Raw genomic sequence first — 15488 nt, 5'->3', positions numbered from 1 at the left:
CCAAACTGATTCTTCAGGCCTATGATTGGTTCAGCCTTCTGAACCAGGGGGTACCACGTGGAGGAAGGGCCTTATACAACTTAGAGAAATGGGGTGGGAGGGATCCCTTTGGGCCTTCGTGCGGAAAGAAGAGGTAGTCAGAAACTTTAACCAGCTATAATAACAATGAAAAACTTGTCAGGCTTGAGTCTGTTTTACTTCCTGGCGTCTGGGTTTTTCTGCCTCTCTTTTTCCTATTGTTTTTTGGCTTTCCATCTGTTCCAGTAGTGTCTTCAAGCATGCTTCCAAAATACTGAGGAAGCCCAGTAAGACTGACTTTGTCTAAAGCCAGTGTTTTGGACAGGATTTATATAACGTAGAGTAGCTCTTGGAAGTTATAAAAGGACCACAAAGTAAGGCAAAACCTGGGGGCTGTGGAATAGAAAGTGGTAAATCGAAAAAGCTCCTAACTGAGGAGTGATCCTAGGAGCTAACTGGTAAAGCAGGTCCGTGGGGCTTCCTTGGTCATTTTTAGATTTTGGTTATTTTCACTTTAAAGCATCCTATCTGTATTCTGGCTGGTTTTTGTTATATGCATCTGTAAGATCCTGACTCAAGTCCACTCATTCTTCCACAAGCCAGTATCCCGACGGTTTTTGTTCCATGGCTAGTATTTGTTTAGTGTTGCGATTTCTTCTTGATGACGTAGAGTTACCAGGTGATTAGTCTTTGCATGGCTGTGATTTCTTTTATTTAGGTTGGGAGTTAGACTGTTCATACGAAATTTTTAAAAATTTATTTTTATTTTGATTGGCTGGTTCTGTCTTCTAGACTATATGTATTACAGTTTTCCATGGTTCAGGTACAGTCTCTGCACTCAAAGACAAGAGACCACTGGTAGAATCACTGTTAGAGTTGATTTCCATCTCCTGTCTGTGAGCTGGGATTATTTGACAGAGCAGATGGAAAGGCTTTGGCAGCAGATTATTTTGGGATTCTGGGCAGAGCCCTTTGCATTTTGATATGCTTTGCATTTTAGATGTTCTGTTGCTATCTGCCAACCTATAAGCTATGTGAGGGCAGACATTGTGCTTCGTCTCTGTCCTATTTCTGTGCACACAGAAGATGTTTGATAGTAGTTGAAAGACAAGATATAGGTGCTATAGGACCAAGTAAGAAATACTATTAAAAGATAACATTAAAAAATCAGAGCTCTTTTGCAGTGCATTTCATGTATTTTTAGGACTCATTTAAACAATTTTTCATTACTTCTAAAACATCTGAGATAATCATGAAAGTGCACAAGTAAATGTGTGTGGCGGAGTGTGTTTAAAGAAGAGAGATTTGATTTTGACTCATAAAATTAACTTAAAACACTTTTCCCCAATAGCTGCTTAATTGCCATTCAGAGAAATCTCTTTGGGAAACCATTACTATATGCATATTTCTTTGATCATTATGCAGTTAGCTTGATGCTAGCCTGTTCAATTCATGTCTTATGTCCTCCGCCTTGAATAACACTTTATTCAAGAAGCTGTTACTCTAAAGAATCCAGCTGTATGGTACCATTATCAGTCATTTACTTGTTCAGAGTAATAAAAAGGAAGAAACCAAACTACTATAAAAGCTAAAGAACAATTTCACTTCACTTTTAATTTCCCATTCTTTGAAAAGGAAATATCGGGAACTTCATTTATTATGTATTTATAAAGACTTGCTAGTTCTATAAGGAACACCATTTGATTTGGAAGTCAGTATTCAGTATCTCATTTCTTTTTTGTGTCTGACATTTGCTTAAGTTTTCCTAATATTAAAAACTATCAATCTGTTCTTTAGAAATTACTTTCCATTGAAAATAATAATCTTTTGTTGTTATGCCTAGTATGGAAGGAAGAACAGATGGGCTGTAGTTAAGATGGTAGAAACAGATTTTATTCAAGACTTAGGGGAAAAGAGATCTCAGTATAGAACAGGGCTCAATTTTGAATATAGCATGGGCAAGAGAGGATTTATAGCCAAGGTGTGGGGTGAGGGGGGTCAGTGGCTAGAAAACTACTAAGAGGGACCATCAGGGGCAAGGCAAGGGGGATTCTGGCTAAACCAACGAAATGGGATCTTGCTGGAAACAGGCCAGGGTGATCAGACACCACCTGGGGGATGGTGGAGGATGACAGACCCACAAAAGATACCAGAGGTGATCACATAGCGGGGGGGGGGGGGGATTCTGGTTAAACTGACTTACCAGGGTTCTTGCTGAAACTGGATTTTACAAAGAACTATACAGATGGGCCTAGGAGGAGGTTTAGGAGCCTGACTAAAATTTGGGCAAGCAAAGAGTCTTTGTCATTAGACAGAAGTTAATATTTGTGGGAAGTTTGATCGTATTTATTTATTTAAAATACTATTTAGGTGAGTTGTAAAGTTTTCATTAATATGTTTAAAAATAATAGCCACCCAGACAAACTTAATCCAGCTTTTTTTTTTTTTTTTTTTTTTTTTGCCATTCCCTTAGGAAACAACTTTCTGGTTTAGTGATAAGAGATTCCTGTAGTATGAGGGCCTATATACCATTGTAAAGTTGAAAATGGGGGTCTAGTTTATTTTTTATACTTGAGCATGCAGCTTTTATCCCTTATATTTTTGCTTCCAGAGAATTCACAATGGCAGAAATTGAGCACTTTGTAGATCCCAGTGAGAAGGACCACCCCAAGTTTCAGAATGTGGCAGACCTCCACCTTTATTTATATTCAGCAAAAGCCCAGGTCAGCGGACAGTCTGCTCGAAAAATGCGCCTAGGAGATGCTGTTGAGCAGGTAAAATTCTGTAGGTAACTTCATTTAGGTTGTTCTGATTTAGGGTCTGCAGCACTTAGCAGATTCTGTGTACTGGATGACAAAATACTTATTTTAGTAGTCATTTTAGTTTTTATATAGTATTTGTTTTTATAAAGTATTTATCCTACACTGTTATTATAGTGGGAGGAAATTATCTGAACATGCCAATTTGTAGCCAGGGGCTAACATGAAACAAATATTGAGCAGAGCACTTGGAAAAAAGATCTTGGTCTGAGCTGTGGCCTATCAATCCAACTTTTATCAATATGTACTACTTTCGGGGAGACATTTTGACTCACGAGAGCAAGTCCTCTGGATTTTAATCTTTTCTGTGTTACCCGTAGCAGTTTGGATAAAGTCTTGCATAGACTAGAATTTCTCTAATCATTTGTCTAGAGAAGTGAGCGAGTGAAAACTTTCTCATAGTGGCTGCTGCCTGATAGTGGAATGAATCGCCCCAGGGAACAATGAAGTTCCTGCCCCTGAAAATATTCCAGTGGAGTTGGGTGATAACTTGCCAGCCATTTTGCAGAGAAGAGCCCTACAGTGGGTAGGAGATGGGGCTAGATGATTTCTAAGATCCTTCTGGTACTGGAATCATCAGATGATATATACAATAAGGGGTGCACAAACTTCAATGGATAAGGGTATATTAAAATCCCTTCAACATGTCTTATTACTTTTGTTAATTCAGAAGAAATATATCTGCCCCTCTGTAGGGTCATTATTATGAATGGCATTTTGAGTACTGTAGACTTAGAAGGTATGAGGTATTGGGTTGAAATTTTGCTGACCCAGTGAGTATGACAGAAAGATTTTGAATAACTAACTCTGTTATTATCAGCTTGTTAACTTCACATTAACCCCTTTAAAAATAGCCATAATCACATCTGGGTATTTGAGATTGTTCTGAAAGCTGGATAAATTAGTTTACCTTGTGTTTCAAATATTTTCCAGTAGAATGTGAATAAATCGAGAATGGTAGATTGGTCTTTGAAAGAATGTGTGTTTTTTCCTTCCTCTCTGCTTGTTTGCATGTTTGCTTTCTTATTTATTTACTTATTTATTCATTGATTTTTAGGGTGTGATTAACAACTCGGTATTAGGCTACTTCATTGGCCGCATCTACCTCTACCTCACGAAGGTTGGAGTGTCTCCAGATAAACTCCGCTTCCGCCAGCACATGGAGAACGAGATGGCCCACTATGCCTGCGACTGTTGGGATGCCGAATCTAAAACATCCTATGTAAGGAGAATGGAAGGGTCGTTAGCGTGTGATCTTCACACTTATAACTTAGGAGCATAGATATCAAAATTGCTCTTTGTGTGCTTTATGTCAGAGTGGAACAAAGAGAAAAGAGGGCTTTTCCAAAGCAAAATGGAAAAAGCAGTTGCCTCCTGCCCTCTTATAAGAAAGGGGTTACTCTTGTGTCCCAAGAGCCCTTTGTAGACTTAGATGGCTTTTACAGAGACAGAGAGTAAGAGAGACAGAAAGGGAAGGTCAGTGATGGGGCAGTGCTGGTGTGTACATTCCTGGGGTGGGGGGTGTTTTGGGTAATATCCCTGGATACAGCTAAGGTGGGGTGGCCTCCTTCTTGACCAGGACCCTAGCAAACGTTGAAAATGGTGGTAGGCTGAGTAAAGAAAGACATAGTGCTCTTTGTTTAGAGAGCTATTTGTTAGGTTTTGGTGATAGACTAGTGGTTATGATCTCTTGTTTAGGAACTACCTTTTCTCAAATTCTCATGTGTTTAATAATAATTCAGAGAAGACCTCCAGGCTACCGCTTAACTGTACTTTACCACCCCCACCTCCCAAACATGAACGTTCCTACTGGAGTTTAGGATTGACAGATATTTGGATATAGGGTATGTGACTCTAGATCTCAGGGTTGTGAGTTTGAGCTCCATAGTGGGTGTAGAGATTACTAAAAATATATAAACAAACATTTAAAAAAAAGTTCAAAAGAAAAAAAGACATTTGTATGTAGAAGATGCTTTCTGCCCTGGTGGCGGTGGGAACAAGGTGGCATCCAGAACAAGGGGCCTGAGAGCCTCCTGGCATTTCCCTTTGGAGCTAGAGAGGCTCCTCAGTGACTTTTGACAGTCATTCGTTCCCAGGTGCCCTTGGTTTCACTCTTTACTTTTCAAAATGACTTTCTTTTAAATCATTTTTAAGAATTAGAAATAAAAATGAGTCATTTTAAGTAATGAGTCCTTTTTGTAAAATAAAAGGCAAAAGTAATTCTGAAGAATATTATGTAGAAAGTGAGACTTCCAGTTGTATACATCTCCCCAAAGTGATTCACGTCTCTCCTACATCAGGGGTCTGCCGATGTTTTCTATAGTAAATGTAGTAAAAATACTTTGGGCTTTGCAGAATTTTGTTGCTTCTTTGTTGTTGTTTCTTTCCTTTTCTTTCCTTTTCTTTCTCTTTCTTTTTTCTTTTCTCTTTTCTCTTTTCTTTTCTTTCCTTTTTTCTTTCTTCTTTCTCCCTTTAAAAATGTAAAAACCATTCTTAGCCCTAGGGGTTTTTTAGAACTGTTCTAAATGGCTTTACATGCATTACAAACATACACGCATGTATACATGCATAATGGTATGCAAATATCTGTAGTGGCTGTTATTGATGTTGTTTTAAATATATTCTTTTTCTTTTGTGGATTTAGGAAAGAATTTCTATAATCTGTTGGGTTTTTCTTGTTACTTTATTTTCCTCACAGATTTGCTTGACATACGTACACCAAGATGATAGTAGTAGTTATTTTTGGAATATAGATGAATATTAATTTCTTTACATGTTTTAAATTTTCTAGAATTTCCTCGTATTTGCAAATCAAACCAATAAAGTATTTTCTGTGTTGTGTGAGAAAAGATTATTTCTCTTCTCTTTGTTGCATACCAGTTCCCTTTCTTAGTTTGCTCTGACTGTAATTTTGTTAAAGCAGACACAGATTCTTGCTATCTCACTTGAGATTCTGAATGTGGCCTGGATTACATTTTATTTCCTTCATTTGTTTGTTCATTCAGCATGTATAATTGGGAAGGGCTGTGCTTACCATTCTAAATGCTTCATATGTAGTATCTTATGTAATCCTCATCACAGGTCCTATTTCTGAGACAACTGAAGTGCTGAGAAGTTAAAGCAATTTGCTTGAGTCTCACAGTGAGTGGTAGAGCTGGGGTCTGAACCAGCTCCAGGCCCGTGCTCTTAACCATTGTGCTACACTGCTTTAATAGACCCTATGACATTCCTGCTCATGCTTTTCTGAGTGTCACTGTGAGCCGTGGCTAAATCGTCAAGTTTTGAGAATCAGAAAATGTGGGCTTCAATCCTGGAGGTGTGATGACCATCATGGTGACTTGTAGTTAATAATGCTGTGTTGTGCTAAGAAAGTAGGTCCTTTAAATTCTGGAACCACGGATGGTGCCGGCTGTTAACTAGACTTACTGCTCATTTATGGTGCTCACTTTGCATTATCTACAAATACCGAATCGTTATATTGCATACCTGAAACTAACATAATGTTTCATGTCAGTTGTACGTACATTTTTTTTTTTTAATTAAAGAAGAAAATTGGAAAAAGGAAAGTGTGGGCCCAGCATTGAGATTAGGCTACAGCATTTTATGTAAGGTCATTGGAAAATTACAACCAGAAGCTCGAAAGTAACAGGATCTTTCAAGGAGAGGGGAGAACTCCTTTAAAGCCTTTTTATTGTTTTATTTTTATTTTTAATTTTTTAAATTTTATTTATTTATTTGACAGAGAGAGAGAGACAGCCAGCAAGAGAGGGAACACAGGCAGGGGGAGTGGAAGCGGAAGAAGCAGGCTCCCAGTGGAGGAGCCTGATGTGGGGCTCGATCCCATAACGCCGGGATCATTCCCTGAGCTGAAGGCAGACGCTTAGTGACTGAGCCACCCAGGCGCCCCAGACTTTTTATTGTTTTAAGTCCTCACAGTAGTGATTTTGTTAAACTAGTTGCTTTATAAAATGTCATAATTGTTAACATTTTACCAAACTGTAGACAACTGGTGCCATTTTCTGAGCATGTTTTATAAAGCAAAGGAAATGCCAAAACCCTATTAAAGTTGTTCCATTGTAGCCCAAGAGAACAAAGGAGAATTGTTTCTCACTCACTTTAATCAGGGAAATAAAACAGGTAAAGAGTTTCCCTCCCCCATGTGAAACATTCCATCAGTAGAGCAGTCTGATAAATAGAAATTAGACAATCCATGCATTCAAGAAAAGACTTGAACACTTCCTTTTTGAGTGCTTCATATTTTATTTTTTTAATGAAAAAAAAGTTACTGAGGCAGCTAATGCTGCACCCTTCTCTTCTTCCTCAAAGGTAACCACTATCCCAGAGTTGTTGCTTGCCGTTCTCGGACATGTTTTTGTAATTTTACCTTTTAGTATATACATATGTTGACATCTGTGGTAAATCTCAGATGATCAGGTTACATGATTTTAGGTTTCGTTCTTTTAATTTCTGTTTTGTTGTTATGTGTTGGGGTTTCTGAGCTTGTGAGGTTTATATTTGCCCTCTTTATAGTCTATGCACCCCATGTGGTAACACGTGCTTGGAAAGCTTAGCAGTTGTGACAGTTGGAATTTTTCATACTGTTTGGATTAAAGGCAAAATATGAATATTCATGTGGACTAACTAGATATCTACTAAAATAAACCTTTAACATATATGTGGTGGTGTTGCTGTTAAGTTTAATTCTGTGACTTCAACGTTACCTGCTCTTTATTGAGATTTCTTTTGTTGTGTAAGAAACTGAGTTGAACACAAATGCCCACGTTCATGGCCAGCTGAGTTGTGTGTTTAGCACAGCCGTGTGATGCCAGGTTGTGAGAGCAATAGACACTTCATCCAGAGAGACTAGTGGTTTCTGCCAGATTCATTTTGAATCATGGTCTCAAATTTGAAGCACATCTACTGGTTTTGTCTAGGTTCACATTTTATTTCCATTATTAAATCCTAGAACATATTAGCTTACCCCACATTCACAATATGGCAAAATAAATCTGCCCAGGAAATAAGAAGACAACTTTGTGTACATGCGTGAATTATATTTTATAGGGTTGTTAGCTGCCTGATGTATAGAACTATTCCCATTTCAAACATTTGTAAAAGTTGAGTGGAGATGCTAAAGTAAATTATCTTTGGGTATGTGAAAGTTACTTATAATCTGCGTGCATCTGTGAATGAACCCAGTGCAGTAAGTGTTTTTATCTATTATGTCTCCTTAGGGCTGGATTGAGATTGTCGGATGTGCTGATCGTTCCTGTTATGACCTTTCTTGTCATGCTCGAGCCACCAAAGTCCCACTTGTAGCTGAGAAACCTCTGAAAGAGCCCATATCCTTTCTGGTCACTGCAGCAACTCAGGTCTAAAGTGTAAACATCTTGAAAATGGATAAATCCGAGTCTACACATTCTATGGATAAACTGAGATGTTTTGGATATTGTGGTAACACTTATTTAAACCTATTACTCTACCCATCTCATTGCTCCTTTCCTAGTCTCTTTGTAATTTGACATACCCACCCAATGTTTGGTCTTTAAAAGAAGCATATTCATTCAGAAGAGTGCTCTGAATGTCTTTCCGAGTGTTGGCCAGTTATTCTCAGCTATTTCCACTGTGCATTTCTCCACGCCTGCACCTACCTATGTGCTCTGTAAATAAAGGGTACCTGGTGAATACTTCTGTTAAAAGATGAGTGCCATTTTATGGCAAATAAAATAATAATTTAGCTCATTTGATCTGTAAATCAAAGAAATTTCCATCCTTATGAAGTTGTGAACTCATCTTAGGGCTAGGCCAGTGACAGAAAGTAGATCCTGTTGTCTTTGGGACATTTCAGAAATCAGTAAATGGTAAGCAGAGATAATTACGCTGTGTATCAGGTTATGTTGCTGAATAGATAATATCCCTTTTATCTCGCTGTAACTTTGTAGAAGTCTCTGTTGACAGTGTTTACTTATTTTCAGTGAGGTTTGTCTGAATGATTCTGTGGGTAGTTATTTCATCTTACACTTGAAGTCGGTGTAAACAGGATCTAGGGTGCCAGTAGAGAACTAGTTGTTGTTTTAATTTGATGATGTTTTGTCCTCGAGATTGTTTTCCGAAATACTATGGCAGTTCTCTGTGTTTTTTGGTTCCTTGACTACTTCATACAAAACAGTCAACGTTGTTCAGTTTGAACCCAATAAAGGAGCAATTGGGAAGGCGTATAAGAAGGATGCAAAGCTGGTGCTGGAGTACCTGGCTGTTTGTGATGAGTGTTACATTACAGAAATGGAGAAACTACTGAATGAAAAAGGGTAAGATGTAAGATGTGTACTTTTATGTGGGCTCCACTTAGATAATATCCTCTCTGCAGGTTCTGAAAGGGTAAGATCAGTTTCTTTAGAAATTTTTTGCAAGTAAGTATTATCTCTATATTTAAAGAACTGTGTTTGCTGAGATTTTGGCATTATAGCCTGGAAATAGATTTGAAATGATCTTCCCTCTCTCCCCCCCGCCCCAGTTACTTTCTTAGAGGAGGAGGTTTGTCTAAGGAAGTGACTGAGGAATAATTAGAAATGACATTCTCTCAGTTATTCTTTTTTTGAACTTTGGTCTCTGTAATTGTTTTAAGCATAAAGATAAAAACAATAGAGACAGATCTGTAAAGGAATATGACAAAATCCAGTACTAAACAATGTAAAATTAACTGTATCTGACAAACAAAAAATTTCTAAACAGAGGCGCCTGGGTAGCTCAGTCAGTTAAGTGTCTGACTCTTAATCTCAGCTCAGGTCATGATCTCAGGGTTGTGAGTTCAAGCCCCACATTGTGTTCCACTCTGGGCGTGGAGCCTACTTAAAAAAAAGCTCTAAACATACGAAAAAGCGTGAAAACTTGACCTGTACTGAGGAGGTCAGTCAAAAGAAACACCTAGAAGTGACAAACATGATGGAGTAAACACATGAGGATGTTTCAACTGTAATAAACATACTTCATATGGTCAAGGCTGTAAAGGAAAACATGAACGTATAAGGTGAGAAATGGAAATATATATTTAAAAGAGAACCAGTGGACATCTAGAGGCAGTATTGCAAATGAAAATTCACCAACTGGGGTTAACAGTAGATTAAACATTGTAGAAGGAAGATCATTGAATTTAAAGAGAGCAATAGAAACTATCCAAAGAGAAGCATAGAAAAAGGAGACTGGGGGAAAATGTCCTTTAGATCAATATGAGGCAATCTAACATATGTGTAGTTGGGAGTCACAGAGAGGGTATACAGGGAAAATATCTGAAATACATAGGATAGGTCAGAATTTTCCAAATTTGATGCAAACTGTAAACCCAGATCAAGAAGTTCAACCTTGGACAGAATGAACACAAAGAAAACCACATGAAGGTACATTAGAATCAAATTGCTGAAAACCAATGAAGAGGAAAGTCTTTAAAGTAGCCAGGAGAACAAAGACTCATTACATTAAAATGAGCAAAGGTAGGGACGCCTGGGAGGCTCAGTCGGTTAAGCATCTGCCGGCTCAGGTCATGATCCCAGGGTCCTGGGATGGAGCCCCACAGGCTCCCTGCTTAGCGGGGAGTCTGCTTCTCCCTCTGCCTCTCCCCCCAACTTGTGCTCTGTCTCTCACTCACTCACACTTACTCTCTCGTTCAAATAGTTAAATAAAATCTTTAAAAAAAAAAGGGGAGCAAAGTTAAGAATGATTAGAGTTCTCGTCAAAGGCTGTGCAAGCCACAGTACAATAGAATGAAATCTTTTAAGGTGCTTAACAGCCAGAAGTCCTATGCCTAGCAAAATACTTTCATACAAACAAAAGCTAAGAGAATACATTGCCAGTAGACCTATACTAGGTGAAATGTTAGAATAAGTTCTTCAGGTAGAAGTGTGGAAATTTAACTACCCAAAAAAATTAAGAGCTCTAGAAATGATAAGTATGTAGGTGAATATATTAACATTTTCTGTAATTTCTTTGAAATGACATCTCTTAATTTCTTTAAAAGATAATGAACTGTTTAAAGCAAAAACGGGTGCCTGGGTGGCTCAGTCGATTAAGCAACTGCCTTTGGCTCAGGTCATCATCTCAGGGTTCTGGGATTGAGCTCCGGGTCAGGCTCCCTGCTCAGTGGGGAGCCTGCTTCTCCTTCTTCTTTGTCCGTACCCTCACTTGTGCTCTCTTTCTCTCAAGTGAATAAAATCTTTAAAAAATCTTAAAAAAATAAAGCAAAAACAGTAACAACGTATTGTGAAATTTATAACATAGAAGTAAAATGCCAGCAGCTCAAAGGATGAGAACAAAGAATTGGAAAAATACTGTTTTAAGGTGCATACATTATATGTGAAGTGGCATAATACTCTCTGAGGGGAGACTACAAGTTTGAAAAAGTACATACAGTAAACTCTAGAGCAATGAAATAGCTATCGATTGTCAGACTAGTTAGAAGAATCAAGACCCAGTTAAATGCTATTTATAGGAAACTTGCTGTAATTGTAATACACCAATAGGTTTAAACATAAAAGAATCAAAAAATATTTCCCATACAAATATTAATCATTAAGCTAGGACTGGCTGTATTAATATCAGTCAACTTCAAAACAAGGGAAATTGCCAGGGACAGAGTTACATTTCATAATGTTAAAGGGATCAGTTCATCAAGAAGGCATATGACTTCTAACTGTACAACTAAAAACAGCCTCAAAATATATAAAGCAAACGTGACAGAACTGGAAGGAAAATAGACAAATCCACAATTACAGTCAGATTTCTACACCCTTCTCTCAGTAATTGGTAGAATAAGCAGACAAAACAAAAATCAAACAGGAGTTTGAAGTTACAAACATTATTAATCAACTTAATTGCCATTTATTGAATACCTAATAACGAGGAGTACAGTTTTTTAAGTAAACTTGTAAAATCTTTTATATTTTTTTTGTACAGTCCTCCGACTGAATTTTGTGGTTTTTTTCTGAGTGTTGTTTAAAAAAGCAAAGAAGGGGCCCCTGGGTGGCTCAGTCAGTTAAGTGTTTGCCTTCGGCTCAGGTCATGATCCCAGGGTTCTGAATCTGAGCCCCAGGGCAAGCTCCCTGCTCATCAGGGGGTCTTGTTCTCAGTCTCCTCTTCCACTTCCCCTGCTCGTGCTCTCTCTCCCCTCTCGCTCTCAAATAAACTCTTAAAAAAATAATAATAAAGCAAAGAATACGAGAGACTGCATATGGCCTGCAAACTGTGAAAGAGTTCATATTTGGCCCTAGACAATAGGCAAAGTGAAAGAAAACTGACACAAAAGATTATATGTAAAACTAGGGAAGATGAATCGAGTTTATAGTGGTAGAAAGCACATCACTGATTGACTGGGAGTGAAGGGGATTGAAATGGAGCCTTGGGGGATGGGGCTGCGTGAGAACATTGTCAAAAGAAATTTTGTAAGATGAATGCTTATAACAAGTTGAAGATATGATCGTCCATTTCAGTAGGAAGATTTTAAAACATTCTGGTCTTAGAGAACGAACATCTATTTATGCTAAAACAACATCAAATGCCATTAAAATGGACGGGTTAGAGCACTGGTTAGATATCATTATCTGTCATAAACATGACACTTTCCTTCATTAATTATTCTCAAATAATGGCTCTTTGCTAATTTCAGATTTTTTATAACTTTTTTTACACTTAGACTGTACTCACAGAATATATATGATAATGTTTATGTAATGGAATTTTAATGTACTTACAAACTTCAGACAGAATAGTAAAAATGGAGGAAATTAGTGAAAACCACTTATGCATGAGATTATTAGTGCTAGAAACTAGCAAAATGCAGTGCAGATGTGCCAACTGCACAGCGTAAAGACAGCCACATGAGGGCTCTCTTTTCCTGGCCCTGAGCTGCTTGTGAGCCAAGACAAATCCAAACCAATCATAATGTGAGGAAATACCTCATAAACTGAAACATAGTTATTACATGAAGCACTTGAAAAAGGTGAATTCTTATAACCAGAAGTAGAATGGGCATATCTCAGGATACAAACATGAGGCAGTCACTGATTTTTAGAGAGATAATGTAATGTTTATTTATTTATTTGAAATTTTTTTTTTTATAAGATTTTATTTGACAGAGACAGAGAGGGAACACAAGCAGGGGGAGCTCGAGAGGGACAAGCAGGCTCCCCGCTGAGCAGGGAGCCCAATGCGGGACTTGATCCCAGGGCCCTGTGATCATGACCTGAGCTGAAGGCAGACGCTTAACGACTGAGCCACCAAGGCGCCCCTAAGGGATAATGTTCTATATTGACATATCTAACAGAATCATTAAATTTCTTTAAGCTGATCTTCAATATAAGAGTCAAAGTTTATTTTAGAATTAGTGTGGGGGTTTTAAAATTACCTTCTATAAGATGACAAGCTGGTCATTTTTACATTTGTTGGGACAATAATGAGAACAGTGGTCTTTTTGCCAGCAGGCCTGTTTCTGACAAATTTATTGTAATTATTCTAAAACTAAATTTTTTTAAAAAATGGTTTTGGCTTTATTTTGATCTCAAAACCAAAGGAATTAATCACTGAGTCACTTGTGGAGTTTTATAAGACTAGTCATGTTTTTGGGTGCTTCCCAGACTACTGTTTGGTGCCATTGTTAAAGTAATACTTAATTTGGTGTTCCTTATGAAATAATTTAAGTTTGACTTCAGCTATTTTATCTGGAGAGTTGCCCAACCTGTATTACACTTAAAGTGAAAAGAGTTTAGCAGTTGGTAAAACTCCTTTATATTAAGGCATAAGGGTGCATGTTTTCACTAATACATGATGCGTTTTCTTTGTAGGGAATTCACTATTGAAACTGAGGGGAAAACATTTCAGTTAACAAAAGACATGGTCAGCGTGAAGAGATTCCAGAAAACACTACATGGTAAGTTTGTAAAAATAATTAAGAAACAAAAAATCATTACGCCTTAAAGTTTTTTTTAGGTTTTATGACATACCCATTTTACAGAAAATTTGGAGAAGAAAAATAAATCTTTAATGCCACAACCCTAAATTTGATGAATATGCTTAATGCATTATCTTTTGCCTTTTTAAAAAACTTAATCGTATTAATACTGAAAAATTGTTTATAATGGCCACGTTTATATTTCCTATGACCTGAGGTACGTATGAAGAATACCTCTTTGATTAAAACCATCTTTTTGTTTTCTCCCATTTTAAGGAAATGTCCTTTTGTTTTTTCAAGGAGAGAACTCACCCCTTCTCACTTTCGTGGCAAATTAACCCTTTAAAAAGTCATTTAGATTAGTGATCTTTCGTGCTTTTTTAAAAGATAAGGAGATGATTATTTTTTGTAGAATTAATTATATGAATTGGGATATGAGTGTTTTGGAGAATATACAAAGGATGCTTATGGTTAACTGTGGCTGAGTGGAAGCTTCTGGAAACAGAGTAGTAGGTGGGTATTTGAGAAGCTACTGCTATTGGAGAGAGTATGCCTACTTTTCCATTTGTTTTTGGCCTGCCCTATAGCCAGGCTTCAGTGAGCTGTAAAAACCGTCAGACCAGTGACCAGAGTAAGCAGGGGATCCTTCTTGCTCTGGGGCTTTTTAGCCACCATCCTGGCAGCTGGTTCAGAACTGTACTTCACCATTGCTTGGGTGACCCAGAAGGATGGGCAGGAGATGCCTTGGTCATATTTTTAAAAAGTTACTCTTTATCACAGACAAAAGAAACAGCCTCTCTTTTCCTCCACATATGTGAATTTTTGGTTCTACTCATCTAATTTCCCTTGAAACTATCCAAGGTTAAGGTCAGTTACCTTAGACCCAGTGCTTAGAATCCTTCCTTTCCGAATAATAAGTAATAATGAATCCATTTCCTGTGTGTATCACAGGTGTAGCCTCCCCCATGTGAGGCCTCTGGTAAGTGTCTTTGATTGAGTGCAGATCCCCAAGCAAACTCTTCTCTCAGGGCCTCTTGACCCCAGAACCTTACGATGGCAGTAACTCGACTTTCTTAAAGAGTTCTCATCAAGATAGCAAGATAAAAAGTAAAACACAAAGCACGTGATACTTGTGTGTAGGAATTGTTTTTGTTAATTTTGCCAGCTATGGTGGTAGGTTTTTGGTTCTAGCAAAGTCTTATAAAAGCTCGAGAGTTTTAATGCTTTCTGTAGGGCAAGACAAATGATGGAGTAGCTGCTGTTGCTCATAGCTTCCCAGCTGTGGCATACTATGGGAGGAACACTCTGGTACCTTGTTTCAGTTTTATGCTATAGAAGCAAAGAAAAATTCGGTGAAAAATTTTTTCACTCCAGCTTTCTCTTTAAAGGCATCGTGTTTCCTATCAGCAAATAGTTTTAAGGGATGTTCTGACTTCCTTGGCCTGATGATGGGATCAATCAAGTCCACCTAGAATAGAGGTCTTTTTAGTGCTAGTACGAATTGTTGAGAGAGGACCTGCAATGCATTATGTAGGGTTTGAGAGAATGTTATTGTATTTCTATCTCTTTTGCAGTGGAAGAAGTTGTTCCGAATGTAATTGAACCCTCCTTTGGCCTGGGCAGGATCATGTATACAGTATTTGAACATACATTCCATGTACGTGAGGGAGATGAGCAGAGAACGGTAAGTTGTCTTGGATAGTAGGCTATTCTCT

The 15488-nt window shown here is 37.8% G+C and overlaps 1 protein-coding gene across 2 annotated transcripts in view; it reads left to right on the top strand.

The window, feature by feature from the left end:
- GARS1 (glycyl-tRNA synthetase 1) overlaps window positions 1-15488 on the top strand; it is a 44427-nt gene that overhangs the window by 23626 nt on the left and 5313 nt on the right. Inside the window, exons 9-14 of one of the 2 annotated variants that reach the window (XM_087860943.1) lie at window positions 2630-2792; window positions 3895-4059; window positions 8072-8180; window positions 9001-9145; window positions 13667-13752; window positions 15348-15457. In XM_087860943.1, coding sequence (XP_087717069.1) covers window positions 2630-2792; window positions 3895-4059; window positions 8072-8180; window positions 9001-9145; window positions 13667-13752; window positions 15348-15457 — 778 coding nt within the window. Of the gene's footprint in view, window positions 1-2629; window positions 2793-3894; window positions 4060-8071; window positions 8185-9000; window positions 9146-13666; window positions 13753-15347; window positions 15458-15488 lie in introns of both variants that reach the window. The other variant, XM_087860944.1, reaches the window with a different exon arrangement.

This window comes from Ursus americanus, chromosome 3 (assembly GCF_024610735.1).
Source record: "Ursus americanus isolate L20-20 chromosome 3, mUrsAme1.1.p, whole genome shotgun sequence".
Taxonomy (NCBI): Eukaryota; Metazoa; Chordata; class Mammalia; order Carnivora; family Ursidae; genus Ursus; species Ursus americanus.
This window is presented reverse-complemented; position numbering and strand designations above follow the sequence as displayed.